Here is a 22,446-nt window from a genome sequence, read left to right on the forward strand (position 1 = left end):
TCCCATAATTACTTTATCACTGCTCTGGAACAGCTTTAAGTTTCATCCAGGCTCTACGGTGAATTGTTCAATTAAAAAAAGTGGTACAATGAAATTAGTTGCCAAGTTTTTGAAGAAACAGATTCAAATTTGGCCAACACTTTAATTTTTGCCTGGAAGGTAATGGGCAGCCATATCAGTGTAATATGCTGCCATTTACCTAATCCTGTTAAGAGGCAGGACACTATCTTCTCCCCAAAGGAAATCTCCAAACAGTGCTGAAAAGTAGTCACAGAGAGTTTGCACAATTAACTAATGTTCATGTTAAGAAAGACTAATTACCGTATCAGATCTTGATCAGATACAGAGAATCCCCATGTGTATTTTGGACTTGATAACTGTCAAGGCAAAGCGAGATTCTGCTAGCAGCAGACCTTGGGTGTCTCAACTTTCAGTGGTGCCCTGTTTGACACCAAAATCTGGTGTGTGGGTGTGTGTCCCCAACCTCTCGCCTTCCATTGGATGTCATAGTTGCGGTGCCTCAGAAGCCCCGTGACCAGTGCAGCTGTACCGGTTGTGTTCCCCTAGATCCGCCTTTGATCCTACTCAACAAATTGTTTCCCTATTATATATGGGAATTCACCCATCCCTATCAATCACACACACACACACACACACAGAGAGAGAGAGAGAGAGAGAGAGTTTCAAATTACTTGCTTTCAACAGAACATTTCTCTGTTCCAACCCCTCTTGCTCCGTTAAAACTGCTTAGTCCTAAGAGCCGACAGGTTTCCTTTGGGTAGTCTAGTGTAGTCTAGCCATACTGTTTGTGCTCAGTTTCCAGAGCCCTCTTGAGGAACCGAATAGGGTGTGGAGACTTTTTGGCTGCATGGGACAGATCCTTATCAGGATCTGCATCAAGGGGCCAAATCTGGCAAATGGGCAGGACCCCCACCTGTCAATCACATGATATCATTATGTCACATGAAGGGGGAAACGGGCTTTTGCAATAACTTTCTTGTGAGTCACCCTGAATTTACTTACTAATAAAGATAGGATATAAATGGTCAAAATAAAATAAAGACATCTACAAGGGCATTGGGCAATATTTGTTTACAATGCTGTGATATGCTGGTCAGACCTACTGAAACACTCGGTTTTGTTCCCAAGCTGGACAAACCAACTGTCCTTACTGGATGCTTTATTAAACATTTGGTGGAATACTAAATCTGAGTAGTTAAGTTCCTGTTTGGATTTGAAATGAACATTTAACCCAGGCTCTTGGGTTTAAAAATGGGCTATTTTTATACCGATTATAACTCTACAACATCACCTAAATTTGAAACACAACAGTGATCTGTCTTTGTCCAAACTACCGTAATTTTCGCTCCATAGGACGCACTTTTTCCCCTCCAAAAATGAAGGGGAAATGTGTGTGCGTCCTATGGGGCGAATGCAGGCTTTCGCTGAAGCCTGGAGAGCGAGAGGCATCGGTGCGCACCGACCCCTCTCGCTCTCCAGGCTTCAGGAAGCTATCCGCAAGCCTTGCAAGCCCGGTGGGAGTTCCCGCGGGCTCACAAGGCTTGCAGGCAGCAGCCTGCAGCCCCGGCGAGTGTCCGCAAGCCTTGCGCGCCCGGCAGGAGGTCCCGTCGAGCGCGCGAGGCTTGGGGCGGCAGCCTGTCGCCCGAAGCACGCGGAGCCCTCCGGAGGGTGCCCCGTGCTTCTTGCAGGTGTGCACAAGGCTTGGGACGGCAGCCGCGGCGGGGGGGGGAATAATTTTTTTTATTCATTTCCCCCCCAAAAAACCGAGGTGCGTCCTATGGGCCGGTGCGCCCTATAGAACGAAAAATACGGTACTTCCTTTAGGATCAGAAAAGCGAAGAACAATGCATTTATTACACAGGCAAACACAAGTTCCCAACACCATCTCTGCCAGATTCCTATAAAGGCTGGGGCTGCGTTTGTAGCACAGAAACAGCTGGTGGGAATAAGATGCTTGCCCTCCCCTTTTCCATTGATTCTCCCCTGAAGATGTGCCCTCCAGTTCTTTATCCCCCAGTTGTGCTTCTTTGAATCTCAGAGCTTGGCTAAGAAATGTAGGGTTAAAATGGCCAAGGTGGATTTGGAAGGAAGAATGACTTAGGTGCCCTATCCTGCCTAACTCTTTCTTGTTTTAGTGTTACAAGGCAAACACGGGGATCCCACATTTGTCTCATAACTTGCAGTTCAAGCCAAAGGGTCGCCAGTTAAACCTATTTCAAATGAAGCTTAAAGCCATAAGCAATAGCAAAGGGCTTGTGGATAACAGTTCTAATGAATTCAATCTATTCCTGAAATTAGCTCATTTTCTCAGTTGATTGCATCCCACCTTTAATGCTGCAAAACATTAAGTAACAGATAAAGTCAATGTATATCTGAAACTAAAATTAGGAGAGAAACTCGGTGTATTGTAAGTTTCACCATTAACAGCATTATGATTTTTATTAATGCTGCCAATCTGTATCTCTGAGGCTAGTTTTTAATTTCATGATATCATTTTCTTGTTCATAACCTAGGGCAGTTTTTGCATATGGGGCTATAGGTTATAAGTGGACACATCTAGAAAATGCATACTCAGTCTTTAAATTAATCAAACCAATTTATCTTTGTAAGAGGCAGGCTGTGAAAACCTAATCTTACATATGTGTTATATAAACATAATGACAAAGGGGGCTATCCAGACACATACGGTGGTATTCAGCTAAGCTTTACTCCATGTAGATTCACTAAAATTACTAAGCACAACTAGGGTAGATTTATTAATTTCAATGGGTTGCCTCTGAGTAAAGCTTAGCTGAATACCACTCATAGAAGATTTTTGTTTCTAAGTACTGCTTGGTGGGGTGTTATTGTTTTGTTTTTATGTTATGTATTTTGTTTTTATACTGTAAACCACCCTGTAATCTTCAAATGAAGGGTAATATACAAATTAAATTTTAAAAAAAATCTGCTGCATTTTTACTACAGTATTTGTGTTTACAATAACTAAAATGTGCACAAATGCCTTTTTTTTGGTAAATTTACAAGATCTAAGTATTGATGCATCTTGATTGGAGCTGTAACACAAATTATTTCTCCCACAGAAGATTATGATTTCCCTTTCTGAGTTGCTAAAAATGAAATAATCTGCCAAACAGGGCTGAAGCGATGCGAGAAGACCCATGATGGCAAAAATCACATCAAGTGAAATTGTCGTTTGTGGGCAATTCTCAGACTAGGGAATCTGCAGCCTTGTGGATGTTTTTGGATACCAACTCCCATCAGCCCCATTTAGAATGCCCAATGGTCAGGGATGATGGAAGCTGTTGTTGTTGGCATCAGTCTGTCTTCAGAGACAGTGGAGTGTGCCTCTGGGAGTGAAGTCAAGCCACTGAGTTAGCAGGACTGAATAATAATAATAATAATAATAAATTTTATTTATATCCCGCCCTCCCCAGCCGAAGCCGGGCTCAGGGCGGCTAACAACAATAAAACAGTATAAAAGTACAGCACAAACAACACTCTAAAATCATTCATTATAAAATTAATTAATTCAAGCCACTGGCAACCATTGGGCCAGAGCTCCGCGAAGATTGCTGAGAGAGGGAGTCAGGCTGTGCCCTGGCCAAAGGCCTGGTGGAACAGCTCTGTCTTGCAGGCCCTGCGGAAAAATGTCAAGTCCCGCAGGGCCCTGGTCTCTTGTGACAGAGTGTTCCACCAGATCGGAGTCACGGCCGAAAAAGCCCTGGCTCTAGTTGAGGCCAGCTTAACTTCTCTGTGACCTGGGACCTTCAAGATGTTTTTATTTGAAGACCGTAAGTTTCTCTGTGGGGCATATCAGGAGAGGCGGTCCCGTAGGTACGAGGGTCCTAGGCCGTATAGGGCTTTAAAGGTTAAAACCAGCACCTTAAACCTGAAGTGTCCTCCCTGGGGCACAAGCCTAGGAGAAGTTGTATTCCAGCCACATCTGGAAGATCCCAGGTTCCCCACACCTATTTTAAAGGGATAGTGACACTCTCTTGGTGTCTTGACCTACAGACCTTAAGGAAGCAGTGAGGCCCAAGGGACAGAATGTTCAGTGCACCGCTGAGTGATGGAGGTGAGTCTAACTCAGGGCTGGATTACTCTATAAACACTCTCAGTGCACATGGTGGACAGTGGTGGCAATATTGTCTTCTTAACCATCTCCAGCTCCTTGACCCCTGAGAGCCGTATCTGGTAAAGGCACTGGAAAACTATCATGGCCTAGCAGCATGTGCCTTGTCTCAGCACCCATCCACCAGAATTAGGGCCCACATACATGTTGCAATTGCGGTCTTAAGCCTCTAGCACTACTTCATTATTCTACAGACTTGTTAATATAGAAAGTCCAGAGTATTTTTCTCCTGAGCAGATGGAAAGAGATAAATTCTGTGTTGTATGTATTTCAGCTTTGGGCTCACTCCAGTGGATTCAGTAGAATCATAGCTGCATGCATACTGGTATAAACGAGACCATAATTTGCACCACATGCTTAGGTAAGAGAAAGAAGAAGACTACTTTATATATTGGATAATGGAGGCAATTCTTTCCATGAAGAAATAATTTAATTAGCACCATAAACTATTTAGAAATATATAAAAAAAGAAATTTAAAGTTTCACTACTCAGTATTTTTATCTTTACCTGACCAGCTCATTATTCAAAGCAATAGCTTCCAGGTACTTCTTCAGTGCATAATAATTATGGATATATTTTCGCACGTAATAGCCTCGCCATCTTTTCTGAATCTAGTGGAGAAAAAGCACATATATTTGCTTCAATACTTTTTTTTGCAAGAGAGATCACATTGTCAATTTATATTAAAAATCTAGTTTTATGAGAGATGATATTGCTTCAACATCAAGCATGCATGTATACATAATTATAGGTATGAGAAAAAAGTAATATATTGAAATAGTACTTATTGATCAAGGAATGCTAAAGTGAACATGAGCTTACAATGGTTGTGTAAGGTATTTTGCATATTCCAAAGAATTTTGAGGGCCTTTAGAATGAAATCCATTCACCTGCTTTTCTAAGCAGTACCAAAAGAAATAAGTAGTATATTCAAGTCAAAGCTGTTAGCCACGTTTAAGTTAATTACAGCGTATCATGTAAATTAACATCTAGCTTCTCTACATTTCAAATTTCACTAAAGCTATTATCTTAAGAATTGGTCTGCATTTTATCACATAGAAAGCTACCTGTCTCTGTTTACAACTTTAAAGGCTCTTTCCCTACAACTAAGGAATGCTAGGTGGAGATAAGGTAAAGGTAAAGGGACCCCTGACCATTAGGTCCAGTTGTGGCTGATTCTGGGGTTGCGGTGCTCATCTCGCTTTATTGGCCGAGGGAGCTGGCCAGCATGACTAAGCCACTTCTGGCGAACCAGAGCAGCGCACGGAAACACCGTTTACCTTCCTGCTGGAGCGGTACCTATTTATCTACTTGCACTTTGTGCTTTTGAACTGCTAGGTTGGCAGGAGCTGGGACCGAGCAACGGGAGCTCACCCCGTCTTAGGGATTCAAACCGCCGATCTTCTGATCAGCAAGTCCTAGGCTCTGTGGTTTAACCCACAGCGGGACCCACACATGATTCTGAATGCCGAGGGAAGTGATTGCTGAGCCATATTCACAAGGAAGGAGGTGCTGCTGTATTATCTCCCAGAGGGTTAAACTTTCCTGCCAGGTGGGATGGGGCAATGCAGGAAAGATAAGCTGTGGCTATTTCAAAAGAAAGCTCTGAAGGATCAAACAAAAGATCTATTTCGTCCAGCATACTGTTTCCACAATGGCCAGCCAAAGAGAAGCCCACGAGCAAAACATGAGGGCAACAGACATCTTCCACTCAGTTGCCCAGCATCAGGTATTCAGAGGCACACTGACTCTAATACTGGAGGTAGTACACAGCCATCAGGACTCCTAGCCACTGATGGCGTATCATCCATAAATTTGTCTAGACTCTTTTATCGCCTGAGATCTTGCAAAGAGTTCCAGAGCCTGTGTAGGGCCTTCCCAGAGCCCAGTAAGCAAGGCAGAGGGCTTAAAAGCACTTTCCAGGGTGGGAAAACACTTTGTGGAAAGAGCTTTTAAGCCCTCCACTCTTCTCTTCAGCGCTAGGTTGGTCGTGTGAGGGCTCTGGAGGGTCCCATGAGATCTCAGACAGCCCTGCAAAATCTTGCAATGGCCTCCAAAGCCTGGTAAGAAACTGTCTCCCGCCCGCTTTCTATTTATTTATTTTTTGGCAATCCACCTGAAGTAAAATCAGTGTGTTGTGACTGGCACTCTTAAACATAAACTATATAGAGGAGGGGTGAAAAACTTTGCAGAGCACAGCAGTGGGTTGGATGTATCAAAGTAAACTCTGAAGCATTCTAGGAGGTTCTAAAAGTATTCCAGAAGGCTAACTCCAAACTGGATGGTAGGCCAAGAAAGAAGTGGCTGGCATTCGGAGTAAAGTTATTTAGTGGTGTCAGGTAAGACTTAATTGGTCCTCCCTTTCAGGTCTAAGTCTTGAACAGGACATAGAGCAGGCCTGAACAAATAGTGATCCAGAAAGCTGGATGCAGCCCTGTGTTGTGTCAGGAGAAGTGCTTTACAAACCCTCTGTTCTGGCAGTCCTAGGCCAGCAGCAAACCCCGGAGGTTAACTGAATACCTTATGGAATGCTATACAGTACAAGACTCACAAACCACATTTAGCTTTATGGGTCAACTGTTGTTTAAATCTAAAGCGGACAGCATGCATCTTTTGAGACACCTGTGTATGCAACACCCTACACATTTTTAATCCTTACATCTCATTGGATGTTTTCCAGTACTAGTACTATCCCAAATGGCACACACATTGTCATTAATAGCTTTTCCAGTACAGTCATAGTTTTATATACTCTACATTCCCTATCATCTATTGTCTGAGCTGAAGAGTCCTAGCCATTTTAGTCTCTCCATATGCCAGAGCTTTTTTCTTGTGTTTCCCAACATAGTGCAAGGCACACAACTACCTACCTGACTTTGCTGAATGGGTTAGAAAATGTAATACTTCCACTACCGTATCTTACAATTCCAAGGTGAATATTTACACACTTCTACAAAAGGCGAGTGTGTATGCCCTTCAAAGTAATTAGCAAGTTTCAATGGTGATTGGTACCAAACAATTATTGTCATTGATCAGTACCAAACAGATAATTTTAAACAAAGTCATTGTGTGCTCAGCAGATTACAGCTTGTTAACGGGCAAGTTCTAAATGACCTCTTAAGCTAGTCAAATCAATGATGCATATTCCTCATTAAGTAACATCAAAATGTAAGTGGTCTTATAAATAATGTTTATTTTAAGCACTAAAACAAATGGCAAAACCTTGATATATCAAAAGCCATCTGCTCACACAAAGATTGTTCCTTTAAAAAACATGGATTACTTTTGTTGTTGAAAATTCACAGCAACCCTTAAATCTTCCAAATGAAAAGGATGAATATATAACAATCCACTATACTAAAAGCAAATCTGATTCATGGAAAATTATGCATTATAATAATTGCTTTCTTTGTGCTTTTTCTTGTTCTAAAGGTGAGAGTTTGACAGTAGTGGGTTAGATATAATTAAGGGACAGCTTTAAAGAATGCACAGTGACACAAAAGCCATTACACCAACCAGGTGTTTTGCCTTTCTGCCCGAATCTAATTTTAAAACTGTTTTTCAAAACGGAAGATATGCTGCACTGGTACAATGAAGCCGTATCAGGCTACCCAAGGCTTTTATTTTTTATTTTTTACTTAACACACACACAGCATTTTTTCTCTCCCTTTTCACCTGAAGGCATTAGCCTATGGGCAAGATTCAGCAATTTAGCAGCATGGGGCTGCATAAAGAAAAGGAAAACACTGATAGGCTGTATACAGCGTACAACTTTTTATTTCCTGTCTTTACACCAGCAGATTAATTTTCAGGTATTATGCTCCAGTTTTATGCCAATATTTATGCCAATGATTTTACAGGGTTTATGGTGATATAAACGCAAGCATCACGACAATTATGGTGGGACCTCCTCTGCTGAACACCAAGCACAATCTCACTTAAAAGAAACATTGCTAAATGCATTAAAATTGGGAGGATTAAGGGTTGGATCAAGATACGCTGTTATGAAAACGGAAGAGTGCCTCCCGTTTGTAGGAGTCAAATGCAGAAGAGGCTTCCTTTCAGCAAGCGGGATGTTGCCACATCAGGAAGGAGGGAAGGCAATTTCCACAGATCTCCTCTCCCTTCTGCAACCTCCAGTGCCATCTCCTATTCTGCTCCAGAGGGTCTCTCAACTCCCTGAAACATATTTCGACCACGGGGGTATGGGGAATCGGCAAAAATTGCCTAGCCTCTTCTGCCGGTGACAGCATCCAGTTTGCGGGGTTCCACTCCATGCAACTTTAGATCCAATCCTATGGATTTCAGAGTCTGGAATGTTGAGACCTAGGTATCCCACACCCCTTAGCTTGACACTAGGCTTCCTACAGAGTCTCTATATGTCACTGATCTAGATTACCCAGAATGTCATCTCAGGTAATCCAGATATGTGGTTTCTAAGAGATGGGCAGAAGAAGAAGTCACACTCTGATTTTCATCCTTAGTACTCTGCACAAGTAAGCTGAGGCTGACAGAAGGTGTGCATGTGAAATACAGGAAGAATACCTGCAAAAGAGGGACTGAGTGCATGTGTGTACTTCCGCGTAGTCAGGGCCAGGGTGGTTGTGGTGTCCTACTAGAGAGACATGGGTTCAAATCCAGTCATGACTCTGAATCAGTCATTCTCACTTAATCTAACCTACCTCATAGGACTGTTGTGAAGATAAAGGGGGAATGAAAAGAATCATGTAGACCGTCCTAAGAGGAAAGGTGGAGAAAATGCACTCAATCATAGATAGCAAAGGCTTCAACACAACAATGCAGGGCTGCACATGCACTTCCTCAGAAATAGCACTGATCGGGGTTTGGGGGGGGCTGCACCTGTTCTCTGTTCCCACCTCTTGAACAATGATCAGTGTGATATCCAATGATATTATTCAATTTTAAAAAAAACAACCACAACCACAGATTATTTAAATCTTGTAAGGACAATGCACATACACCCAAGCTGCTGGAAGAAGAAGAAGAAGAAGAAGAAGAAGAAGAAGAAGAAGAAGAAGAAGAAGAAGAAGAAGAGGAGGAGGAGGAGGAGGAGTTTGGATTTGATATCCCGCTTTATCACTACCCGAAGGAGTCTCAAAGCGGCTAACATTCTCCTTTCCCCTTCCTCCCCCACAACAAACACTCTGTGAGGTGAGTGGGGCTGAGAGACTTCAGAGAAGTGTGACTAGCCCAAGGTCACCCAGCAGCTGCATGTGGAAGAGCGGAGATGCGAACCCGGTTCACCAGATTACGAGTCTAGCGCTCTTAAACACTACACCATACATTGCACAACTGAAAACTATACATGCATCAACCATTACCATGGATGATCCTAGCACAACTAGGTCCGAAATTAAACAGGTTTCACTTCTGGTCTGAGTCACATGATACAGCAAGGTAAGCTGAAGGTAAGTAGGTCTGGGTCTGATCAGTGTCTGAATGGGAGGTTACCAGTGAAATCTGTGTAAGCTGCTTTGAGTCCATCATAGAATAAAATTGGTGGGTGGGTGTACACATATATAAATGAATAATATTTAAATAGCTATGACAAAGCGCCCCAACATTTGGAATAGAGAAGAATTCACACATCAATATCTTAAATCAAACAGAAATTTTCAAAAATGCAACTTAGATTACTTAGCGTAACTTTAAATTTGTAACTATGTACCATTTCCTCACTTTACCATCAGCATATCAATCAAGTGTATATTATTCTGGGTTGCTCATTTTATTAAAAGCAAATTCAGAGCACAATTGACTTTTCATTTGTTTAACAAGTGAAGAAATATTTACCCTGACAGCCATTTCATTGTAGAAATTCATCTTCATAATAAAATATGCTGTCTGTGAATCAAGGAGGGGTGGGGGGAAAGATGGCATACATTTCAGTTACACAAAGACAGTACTCCTATTTTTACATATAAAAGATAAGAATCTTTATACATAATACATAATAAGAGTTCTAGGCTTAGAGAGAATAAAATCAAACTTTGTATTGAAGAGATAGGCTTCCTAATACATAATGCAGGCTTAACCAGAAAAATCTATGGTAGTCAAACTAGCAGCTAATGGAGATATATGATCATAAAATGCTCTCCGCTGAGTTTGATAATCAATGGTGCTCTACTGAGAGTAGAATAACAAAGCAGAAATATTCACAAGTGCTGGTGACACGTAGTATTGTATGATTTATTCACTGGGGTTCTTTTAACCAAAACTCACAGAAACATAAAAGGAATTCATATTTCAAGACGTCTGGTTTAATGAAAAATTCAAAGAAATGCTGTCTTCAGTCGAAATCGTTCAAGGATATGGATGCAGTGATGGAGCAAAATTGTGCCTTCCAACCATCTGTACTAAATGTTATGTACTTAGTTGCCTCCTGAGTAATTCTTGGGAATTTTGTTTCATTTAATATTCATTCCAACATCATAAAATCATAAATACAATGATAACATGTTACAGTGAATCCCTTGATATAGAAAACATTTCCTGGTTCCCTTCCAATAAAGGCGAATCCCACTCTGAGTGAAAGAATCCCCTGTTATAGCAAACACTCACTTGGCAGGATAGGTTATTTTAATGGATACATCACTTTACACTAAGCTTTCACATCTGTTCCGCCCTCTAATTACAAATGCAAAATGAACATAATTCACAACTGCATCATAAAAAGTAAAATAAGTACTTTCAAGGCAGAAGATGTCCTTTATTCAGCATAAGTTGCAGACTTGGAGGGGAGGGGGACTACAAATCAGAGGGAAAAGTGATATGTGGTTTCCTTTTCTCTCACTACTCCCCTCACCCTCCCTGGCAAAGAAGAATTCACCGTAAAAGGGTTTCACTGTAATTAGTGTTATTTGAATTGCCTAGTCTGATCCAAAGCAAATTGTCTGTGGAGAGCAGCAGGACTGGATTATTTATCAACAGTCTGGGCAATTAAGAAACAGTTGGCTGCAATATGTTATTTACAAATGAACACAATGATGCTACTTCATTTTAAAATTCGCTTTCTTCATTACATTAGGCCAGGCATAATTCCTTTCATTTAATTAAAGGAGGTCTTAAAATGCTGGCTTTAATATTATATTACTTCCTTTCTAATATAGCAAAAAATTATCACAGGGAAGGGAGAGCTTTTTAAAAACCCAAAAACTGAAAATCTGTTGTTTTAAAGCCTTGGAACAGCTTATTAGGTTGCGGGTAGGATTCACTCTCCTTTTGAGAACTCCTGAGTGGGACAACTCTCAATGAGGCTTGCGTTAAGGACCAAATTTAAAAGGCACTGAATGCAAGCTCTGCTTGCATAGGAACAACTGGAAAGGTGGGTGCGCACCAAGGCTCCCAGTTGTCCCTTCGTAACCGTGGCTTTATCTGCCCCACACTTGATGTCTCAGATGTGGGGCAGGTGGCCAGTTGTGGGGAAATGTCCTTGCAAGTCAAATTAGGCCCCTTGGCAGGCCTAATCTGGCTTGCAAATCAGAGGTTCCCCATGCCAACTTTAGTAGGAGTGCAGCCCCATCGGGAAGAGATAAGGCCAATGAAGCCAAGGATATTCCCTCTCATTCTTCCCTTGAATTCAGATCTTTAATACTGTATTCTTTTTTTCTAAGAGCAACAGAACCTGTGAGTCTACAACCAGCCTAGAAAAGTTAACAAGACCTACCGGTAATTTATTTCCCCCTCTTTAATCCTGAAACATTTATACCTGATCAACAGCATGTGAATTTAAAAGCTAGCAAGTACTTGGCCAAACTGAAGAGATTTCACCTACTTTGTATTTCCGTACAGTCTTATGGAAAGCTTACAGTAATTTTTAATTACAAATTTAGTTTTTACCTCCAACATTTCTCTGAATTTTTGTCTTCCTTGATAACCCCGCCACCATTTCTGAATAAAAACCATCATTTTGTTCAGATACCTGAAACAAAATACCTTGGTAAGATTTTTTCCCCTGGAAATAGTGAAAAGTTGAACCATTTTTTAAAACCCAGTGCATGTAGCAGTCGAGCTTGACAATTAAAATTTGGAGACTTTTTATAGCAATATGCATCCTAAATCTGAGGTGGCAGCTTAAATACTGATGGTTTCATCCAAATTTTTGGAATACTGGTATCAATCTGGGATTAAAAGCACTAAAGTCTTGCCTGAATCATGGACCCTTTCCAATGTAACTTCTTATAGAGCGACAAAAGGAATAGGGAAGAGGATGCGAAGAGTTAACAGTTTTAAGTCAGTGTCAGCTTCTGACAAGGATAAGCTGGCAAAAATATAATCATCTCTGGCTGCTTTCCACTTTAGGCTTGTCTGAACTTTGAGCCTCAGAAGAATAATATCAAGTTTCACTAGGCTGGTTTGGACATAACATTGTTGGCTTAATAAACCATAGTTTATCCAAGTGGGAGCAAGCGATGGGCCCACACTCTTCCTCTTTGTTCCTCTCCATCCTTCTTCTACTTGTACACCAGCTTCTGCACCAGATCCTATTACATCCAAAACAAAGAACTGCTTGGTCTGTTTTCAGATCTTGGTTAACAGCCACATTAAGCCACAGTTTCCTGTTCCAGATATAATGGTAAGCTTTGGTTTGTCTGAAGCTGGCATGTAGGAGGAGAAGGGGCGTGGGGATGGATGACAGTGGAAAGCACTGCCCCAGTGGTTGTTTTTGACTTAATACCGTATTTTTCGCTCTATAAGACGCACCAGACCATAAGACACACCTAGTTGTTGGAGGAGGAAAACAAGAAAAAAAATATTCTGAATCCCAGAAGCCAGAACAGCAAGAGGGATCGCTGCACAGCTCCATAAAACGCACACACATTTCCCCTAACTTTTTAGGAGGGAAAAAGTGAGTCTTATAGAGCAAAAAATACGGTAATTTACTGTCTATAAAGTCAGCAACATTAAGTCTGTACTAGACCATTTCATGTGGTCCTCTGCAAAGTGGAAACATCCAAATAAGGGAAAAATTGAGCAAGTTCTCTACACATATTCCTCAATGCACAAGCCTGCTGCACAGGGTATAGAAAGGTTGGCAAACCCACATGCTTCTCTACATGAAGCCCCAACTATTAGTGATTGCCAGGTTGTAACCTGGAAAACTTCTTAGCTTTAAAGTCTGCAGCTGCATTTGGAGATGGTGGTTTCTACCATCTCTTAAAAGCTGTTTCTGCCATCTTCACCCAGCCTGCTATAATGAGAAGTATGTCGTCACAACAAACAGGGAGGAGCAGATTAGAGAAGAAAAGCAGGCAGGAGAAACTGCAGCTGCCAGATTCAGCAATAGATTTTTAAGTAAAGGGGACATTTCCAGGATGCAGTCTGGTATTACCACGAGCTCCACACTGCATCCCACAGATACAACAGATATGATCACAGAATTTTAGAGTTGGATGGGATCACGAGGGTCAACTAGTCCAACTCCTGCAATGCAGGAATCTTTTGCCCAATGTGAGGGCTGAACTCATGACTCTGAGATTAAGGGTCTCTAACAACTGAACTATATGTGCAGTCTTTTGTTAATTTAGATACTTTGCAAAAGTCTAGAGAAGCCAGGTTTTAAAAACTTATCTCTTCAAACAGAGTACTTTTCAGAGACATCTTGTCAAGTGAATGTCACATGACTGACATTCATAAATAAATGACTAAAGGGATTTAAATTATTTCCTCCTGCTTATTTAGCCTAGCAATTTTAAATAAAATAAACAAGAAAATAAGAAGAAAATTTCAAAATAGCCGAAAGCTATTGATTTTTTTCATTTGAAAAATAAGGGGGTTCGATATGCAAAGCAAGTTCTTAACTTCAGAGAGACTTGGCAAAGTGGTAAATAACATACAGATTAAGGGTGTAACCTAAAATCATTTTGCCAATAAATAAAGGCTTATGATATCAGTGGGGGTGACTTCCAAGCATGCATGTCTACAATTTGGATGCAAATCAAATTACCGGATATACGCTCGGACTTTGCATCCTCGAAACCAACTCTGAATTTTTACAGCAGCATAATATTCTGTTTTTCTATATTCATCTACACATCTGAAAACACAAGAAATGGTTTTTCACAATTTGCATTTTGGTCAGCCATACAATTAAGTGACATATAAATAAACAAATATTATGATTCAAGAACAGAATAAACAAACAATATATTCTCTGAGTAAGATCACATTCTTTTATTAAACCTAGTAAAACAATTTTGTCTTATAACTGATAAAGAGTGGTGTCCAACATCCTTGCAGTCTTTCCTGATGGAGAAATGATTGCTGCCTCACAGAAAACAATGTTAGCGTAGCTGTAATTATGGTATATTATGTGAACTCAAAAACAAAAAAAGCAGAAAAGACAGGAATTGGGGTGGGGTTATTCCCTGGATCATAATTATTTTTAAAATTACTCTAATGCCAATCATTATTGAATCCATATTGGACAAGATGGGGTGGGTGGGACTGTGTGTGTGTGTGTTATGTTAGCCATGCAAAGTAGCCCAGTGTAGCTATAACTTTTTTTGCCGGAAAAGGAAAGAGTTTGAATAGTATATGACAACCTAGGAAAGTTATCAACCTGGTGGATTGCTTTGGGTTTTGTTTTGTTTTTGAGGGAAATGCAGTGGGGTGGTAGACTCTGAAGTTGACTGTGGTAGTAGTGCAATTAATTAAGAGGGAAAGAAGAGAGTGTGGGAACAAACAGAGAGTTTCAGTGGTGAGTGGAAGGATGTCTGGATGCCACATCTACAACTCATAATCAACCCAAGGGTAGTCCTGAATACAGGTTTCTGAGATGCCAGGTCTACCTGGGGCTTGTTTGTCTATTTACAGTGGTACCTCAGGTTAAGAACTTAATTCATTCCGGAGGTCCATTCTTAACCTGAAACTGTTCTTAACCTGAAGCACCACTTTAGCTAATGGGGCCTCCCACTGCCGCCGCGCCACCGGAGCACAATTTCTGTTTTCATCCTGAAGCAAAGTTCTTAACCCGAAGTACTATTTCTGGGTTAGCGGAGTCTGTAACCTGAAGCGTATGTAAGCTGAAGCATATGTAACCCGAGATACCACTGTATTCTATTTCTTTGAGAGAATCCCATGCCTCTTGATATCCTGGGTAGGGGGGGACATTTTATTTATTTATTCGTTTTTTAAACATTTATATCCCACCTTTCTCCCATCATTGAAATCAAGGCACAACATAGATGTGGTTCCAAGGAAGTCCCTCACTGGAGGCACTGACCAGCCCTAGATCAGCTTAGTTTTGCCAAGATGGCCACTTGTTACCTTCAAACCATAACTTGGCATCTTTCTAGGACCAGGAAGCCTCGCAAGCAAAGGGAAGCACTGTAAGAGTATTCCACTAGTGACAGGGCAGTGGAGTGAGCCCCCTTGACTGGACTTAACCATCCAGGAGTCCTTTACCTTTACCTTTTTTACCATGCTAGTTTGGATGGCCAGGTGCAACGTGGATAGGTCTCCCACACCTTTAATAGGGAGAGATTTCAACAAGCCTGAACTGCCCCTCCCAAAATCTTAATCTAAGCAGTTGCTAAAGGTGCAGCAGCAAATCAAACCCCTCACTTTTCTTTTGCCCACCCCAATGCCCCTGCTCCCCCTCCCAGAAATGAAGTGTCGGGGGGGGGGAGGTCTCCCCTTTCGATTTTTTTGCGCATTGTCAGCAACTTGTTCACCTGTAGATTTTATTCTACTGGGGGCGGAGGAAGGGAGGGAAAGGGCAGCTCCTGCTGCTGCTCCGAGGCCAAAACAAAAGAAGAATTTATCTCTTTCCCCCCCTTCCCCCCCCCCCAGCAGCAAACCTGGGAACTTTCCAGGGGGGGTGGGAGTGGCTGCTCCGGGGGCAACTTCGGCTCCTCAGAGAGGCTGGCGAGTGCGGCGCGAGCGTGAGGGCGAGAGGAAGCTTTACCTGTTCCTAGAGTAATACTCCCCCTTGAAGAGCGGCAGCCTCTCTTGCAGCCTGGCCAGAGTGGCCATCTTCCCCCCTCCCAGCCGGCTCCCATTGATGGTGTACAAGGAGTCGGCATGGCAACCGGGCCGTACCACCCGAGACAGAGCGGGGGTTGGGGGGTGGGGAAAGGGACCGGAGGGAAGGCGCGTTAAGCCTGATGGCGGGGAGGGCGTAGAGGAAAGCAGGACGAAGCGGGTCAAGCGGTGGTCGCGGCGAGGGCGAAGACGCCCCACTGCTGCTGCTGCCGCCGCCGTTCTTGCAGCTGCTGCTGCTTCGGCGACCCCCGCCAAGGGAGGAATGGTCGGGCCCGGTTTCCTCCCAGCGCCGCGGCTGCTTCCGGGATTCCATCATGGGGGACTGAGGAAGCGCAGCAGCCCCGGAGCTGGCCCGGTGGACGGTCACCTTCCCCCGAGTCTCTGCGAAGCGGCACCCGCCTCCCCAGGGAGCGGCCGACGGCGGGCGCCGGGTACATGTTCCGGGGGGCTGAGCCCAACCCGAGCAGACCTCCGGCCGCCAGGAAGAGCTGGTGAGGGGCAGGGCTGGGGCAGGAGGAAGGGGTGGAGGAAGGGGGTGGAGGGTGAGGCCTGGCTCTAGGGAGGGAGGCGAGGGGGCGGCTTGGGGGGGGGGCAGGCGGCCCTGTCAGCTGAACGGGGGTGGCTGGGTGGGGGGCTGCTTCGCTCCGCTGCTGGGCTTTGAGCAGCATCTCCGCGTTCAGAAACAGGCAGGTGAAGAAGCTGCAGCATGGACGCCCCCGTAGTGACCTGCTGGCTGCAGGGGGGTTCGCTGAAGGTTAGCAACCCCTGGCTGTGAAATGTGTGCCAACGGGGTGCAGGGTTTGGATTGGAAAAGAAACCGAGCGGCTCCCAAACTTTCCTCCCCACGAACCACTTGAACATTGCTGAGGGTCTGGGTGGACGACGTAATGCACACACATACACACACGGCTTCCTACTTGCTGTAATAATGGTTAATGCGTTGTGCCGGGCGCTATATGATTTTTAATGGTGTTTTTTATTGCTTCCTTTATGGCTTGTGTGTTGCATTTTGTTTCACGAGACAGTAGAATTCAAACTGAAATAAATAAATTGGCATATGGCAATGACAAATGCAACTGAAGAACTCTAAAAGAGGCAATAAAATAAAATCAGTAAGTTTAACGTAATGGATGTTTCATCTCCAGTCTTCAGCAGCAAAGCCACAGGCACATAACGGTGGGCCATTCAGATGAAGCTCGCAGATCGCTGGTGGTCTGCAGGCTACAGTTGGGAAAGTGCTGCTCTAGCACACAGTCTCCATAAAGTGCAATGGTAGTGAGAATAAGGAGGCAAGCCATCTAGAGCAGACTGGGGTATTGACACTTTGGCTATCATGAAGATATTAATGGGGCTACAGAGTGACTTTTTCATTTTCCTATATAGCTGAGTTGGCCAGAATGTTGTCCACAACTGGGATGATGATTCCCAGGATGATACTTGTAAAGATGTAACTTCTGAGAACTGCACTGCGAACTGAGAATTATGTTTGTATTAATTCCCTGTAAAGGTACAAAAATAAAGTTTAAAAATTAGTATGAAGTAATAATATATATACCATATATACAATCACTATAAAAATAAGAAACAGCACAGAAATTCATGTCACATTTGTCAATAGCTGAGAATGCTTGTAAGCCACTGAAAGAAAGCTTGCTTTCATGTAGTCCATGGTAAATAGAACCAAGGAGTGAGAGCTTATGGCCTAGTATTGTGGAGGCAGAAATATGCAAAAGAGTGGAGGGAGGGAAGCAGCAGGTACAGTATATGGAGCCAACAATGACAGTATGATGTTTACATGAAGAAGCACTTGGTTCTGGAGTGAAGTGGCTAATAAAAATTGGTCATTGCCATATGCCAATTTAACCCTAGCCCCCTCCTGTCTAAACAGCTAATATGAAAATGAATGGACATTTGTACCTATTGGAAGAGGATAAAGCCACCTCCATCCTCTAGCAAGCTGTCTCTCACATCAGTGATATAGGAAATAATAGTGCTTCCTTTTCTCATGGCTATAAGGGTTGAGGGCACAGATGTTAAAGACAGGGACACATTTTAAACAGTTTAAATGGTGAGTAAAGTTTATAAAACATGCAGGGCATAGACAAAATGAATACAGTTGTCTTCCTCTCTCATAACACTTGAACTTCTGGACATGCAATGTTGAAAGATTCAGGACAGATAAAATAAAGTACCTCTTCATTCAGCACATAGTTAAACTATGGAACTTACTCGCACAGGAGGAGGTATTCACTACCAATTTGAAATTTTAAAATAGGAAGCAATAGAGGACAAAGCTATCAGTGGCTACTAGCCACAATGGCAATGTTTTACCTCCACTGTCAGAGGTATCATGCCTCTGAATACCAGTTACTGGGAATCACAGATGAGCTTAGTACAGTTACACTCGAGGGGATGTCCAGCTTGCAGCATCCTACAGCTATCTGGCTGGCCACTTAAAACAGGATGCTGGCCTAGATGGGCCATTGGCCTGATCAACAGTCTCCTCTTATGTGAAGATGCCTTTTGTACCATCTGCCGCTCCAGCACTTCATATGGGGAAAATGTATATATTTTCTGAACAAGAAATCATATTTATTGGTTGATAATATACATTACTGTATATTGCTTTGCACCTAATAGTGCAATTGTACAACCTAGAAGTAAAACCTAAATCCTTTGGTCATGCCACCCACAGGCACTTGCCAAGAAAGAAGAGAGAACTTTCTGTTTGGCTCTCACACATGCAAGCAACATCACTTGATGACTAAGAATGCCCATGCACACATTTTGAAAGTCAAGTCCATTTGACCAAAGTGAGATTGGCTTCTCATTGTTATTATCAAGTTGCTTAAACATGCACGGGATTGAACTTTCCATAAACAAAGGCTTGTGATACTGGGCAAAATAGTATTGAGATATGTAAAGTAAAGTAACTGTCTATTATGTTTTGGAAGACAGAAGTGCCTGGCGTGCTCTGGTCCATGAGGTCACGAAGAGGCGGACACGACTAAACAACAACAACATTATGTTTTGAGTAGTAGAGTAATACATGTTTGTAACTTGAGAAATAAACATATTCTAGAGCAGGGGTTGGCAAGGTTTACCTTGCCTGGGCTGGTTCACTCCAGTGGAGATCCCTCCATGGGCTGGGTTGTGTATACGCGCGCCCCAGCGATTTCCGGTCTCGGTGTCTGCGCAGATGCAATTTTCGGCATCAGTGCAGACATGATTTCCAGAGCCGCAGAAGTGAGTCCCCACACTGCGTTGTACCGGTTTTGTGAAGCATGCGGGGATTCGCCGAGCCGGCGGCTCGGTTTGGGAGTGGTTCGTGGGCCAGTTAAACGACCCCCATGGGCCACTTGCGGCTCATGGGTCTTAGGTTGCTGACCCCTATTCTAGAGATCAGGTAGCTGAAGGAGTAAAAGAGGACAGCTTCAGCCATAGACTCAGTGGATAATCCTAGTGAAACACAGGATAACATTATGAGTTACTAGTTATTGGATCAGGTAGGAAAGCTCATGAAAATAAACTCAATATGTATTCTGTCATTTATAACACTTAAACCCATCTCTCCCCTCTGGTACTTGAGACACATTTAGGAGGTGGTCACAATTTAGCTATGTTGTTAATATGCTTTTTTTTGCATTTCATTTGCATCTGTTTATAATCCCACCATGGGTATGTATACTTGCAACTAAGAATTATACTTCATGCATCTGATGAAATTGACTATGCCATAATAAATATGTTAGTCCTTAAGATGCCTCAAACTCATTTTAAACAGGGTTATCTTTTTAAAAAAACATTAATTGATATTAAAACATAGATACAGTAAGCAAATTACCATATTTTTCCATGTATAAGATGACCCCTAATTTTTTTGACCCAAAAATAAGAAAATGCACCATGCACTATCTGTGTATAAGACGAACCCTTATTTTAAACTTCAAAAATTTAGGAAAAAAATTTAGTCTTATGCATGGAAAAATATGGTATTTACTTTTTTAAAAATATCTGGCTGTTATTTGCCCTGGATTGCCAGTCTTCAGTTCTATGCACAGTAACCCCACCAGATTCAGGAAGATTTAAGCGTACATACTGTATTGACCTGAATATAAGCTACACTCGAATATGAGGACGAGGGACTACGCACGGGGTGAGCGCCACTTTGCTGCACTCCTGGCGCTGTTTGCCCCACGCTTCTGGCTGCATACCATAAGGTCGCAAATATAAGCCACACTTTAACTTTTTGCTGTCGGAATTTGAGGGGAAAGTGAGGCTTTTTTTCAGGCCAATACGGTAACTGGGTTTAAGATTACAACCTTAAACAGCATTACAGTGTGATTGCTTCAAACTATATTGCTTCTAGTAGTGCGTAGAGAGGTCAGCATTTAGTAAACTTTATTGTTATAGCTGAATGTAAAGGTCACTGCAGGCAAACTACAATTTCTTTAGCTTAATGTCTTCTTTGAAACAAGAAGTAGATTTTATCACTAGCTGAGGGGCGTTGCTGTAATTGTCTTTGCTATGCGATGTAAAACACTGAATGTGAGATATTAAATGCTTGAGAGAAGTTCAGTAGGTACAACACATACTGTCATAAGACTTAAATATTTGTTTTGCTAATAATACAAGTTGCAATTTTTGAATGCTGCTTGCATGGGTTTAATTCTCTGTTTAAATATATCATAATTTCTGAAATAAAGCGAATAGATACCTATTTAAGGTGGCTTAGTGGGAAAATACAGTAGAGATGTACTTGCTTTGTTCTACATTTTAGGAAAAGAACAAGTAAAGGAACTGAAAACTTAGTCTCTGGTGAATGTTTACAAGTGTCTTCATAACTACTTTCAGTAACAGTTTCTTCAGATATCACCCTCCTTTGCAAATCTGCATCCTTATGATGTTTTTCTTTTGACTGCACAATGTTAGTGTGGTATAAGTTTCTTCTTCTTGAACAGAGGGAGAAGGCAATCTAAGTGGTTCCTGTACCTACAATAAAATGTTTTCTACGGGGGCACCTTAAAAGACTATCTTCAGAGATAGACTGGAAAGAACAATATGGGATGGAATAATTTGCTTCTTGTCCTATCTTTCAGATCCATGTGCCTCACTTTAAAATAAAATGCTGCCATTACATTCAGATTCTTGGAGGTATATATTAGAACTGATGAATAAGGCTATACTTCAATCCTAGTATTGCATTACCTGAAAATATTTTTCAATTTTCAATTCATACAGATTTTCCATCATAGATAACTTAATTCAGTATGCTGATACAGTGGTACCTCAGGTTAAGTACTTAATTCATTCCGTACTTAACCTGAAACTGTTCTTAACCTGAAGCACCACTTTAGCTAATGGGGCCTCCCGCTGCTGCCGCGCCGCCGGAGCACGATTTCTGTTCTCATCCTGAAGCAAAGTTCTTAACCCGAGGTACTATTTCTGGGTTAGCGGAGTCTGTAACCTGAAGCGTATGTAACCTGAAGTGTATGTAACCTGAGGTACCACTGCATTTCTAAATTGTAACCCAACCATACCGATCTTCAGTTTTTCTTGGTTACACCACTCAGATACTGAGCAGTAATTCTGCAAAACATTAGACTATTGGCTAGTTTAGATGTTAGCCACTGTTTCTTGATGCCAAAAAAGCTTTTCCTCAATTGGGCAACTTGTGCAGCAGACAGTATCATGAATCTCTTCCCACCTCACTTACTAAAGTTTCTATGGGGGTTGAAATGCTGGTAATTTGTCCATCCTCAAATTTTAGGTTGCTTTTGCAGGTTCACTGCAAATAAATATTGTGCTGATACATGTTGCCTGATTTCCCCTGCTTTCAATTTTCCCCTTGTGTGAGTAGGAGAAACAAACCAGGAAGCCACCATTGAGATTGGCTTCTTGTGCTTTCTGAACCTGGGATCCTGATTTGTTGCTCCCTATTATACCAGGATTGCAGGTTCAGACAGCACAGGAAGCCAAACTTAATTGTGGCTTCCCTGTGGTTTACTGTGAATAAGCAATGTACTGGTGCATATTGCCTGATTGTTTCTCCTGCTTGCACCAGGGGAGGATTAAAGCAGAAATAAAAGGACCACATGCATCAACATACTGTTCATTCACAATAAACCAGCAAGGAAGCTGCAGTTAAGCTTGGCTTCCTCTGATGTCTGAATCAGGAATCCTGGTTTGTTGCTTCCTTAAACTATGGCTTGTTGTGGGTAGAGGATTGTTATTATGATAATTATTTTACTACTAGGCACTCTATCAGTATGCTTTTTACTATGTT

At 42.2% G+C, this 22,446-nt stretch overlaps 2 protein-coding genes across 7 annotated transcripts in view; one reads left to right on the top strand and one right to left on the bottom strand.

Annotated features, from left to right (window-relative positions):
• SPATA17 (spermatogenesis associated 17) overlaps positions 1-16,216 on the bottom strand; it is a 77,728-nt gene extending 61,512 nt beyond the window's left edge. Inside the window, 6 exon segments of the mRNA XM_081000601.1 lie at positions 4,662-4,765; positions 9,969-10,019; positions 12,015-12,096; positions 14,122-14,211; positions 16,084-16,156; positions 16,159-16,216. Coding sequence (XP_080856727.1) covers positions 4,662-4,765; positions 9,969-10,019; positions 12,015-12,096; positions 14,122-14,211; positions 16,084-16,156; positions 16,159-16,201 — 443 coding nt within the window. The 5' untranslated portion in view covers positions 16,202-16,216.
• Positions 16,217-16,460: 244 nt separating this feature from the next.
• The window catches only part of GPATCH2 (G-patch domain containing 2), a 101,772-nt gene continuing 95,786 nt past the window's right edge, over positions 16,461-22,446 (top strand). The window contains exons 1-3 of one of the 6 annotated variants that reach the window (XM_081000551.1): positions 16,511-16,651; positions 17,544-17,667; positions 21,260-21,314. In XM_081000551.1, coding sequence (XP_080856677.1) covers positions 21,286-21,314 — 29 coding nt within the window. In that variant the 5' untranslated portion in view covers positions 16,511-16,651; positions 17,544-17,667; positions 21,260-21,285. Of the gene's footprint in view, positions 16,652-17,543; positions 17,668-18,119; positions 18,229-21,259; positions 21,315-22,446 lie in introns of those variants that run through there. The other 5 variants (XM_081000553.1, XM_081000554.1, XM_081000552.1 and 2 more) reach the window with 5 other exon arrangements.

The sequence above is a fragment of the Podarcis pityusensis genome (genome assembly GCF_964106645.2).
Source record: "Podarcis pityusensis genome assembly, chromosome: 3".
Classification (NCBI taxonomy): domain Eukaryota; kingdom Metazoa; phylum Chordata; class Lepidosauria; order Squamata; family Lacertidae; genus Podarcis; species Podarcis pityusensis.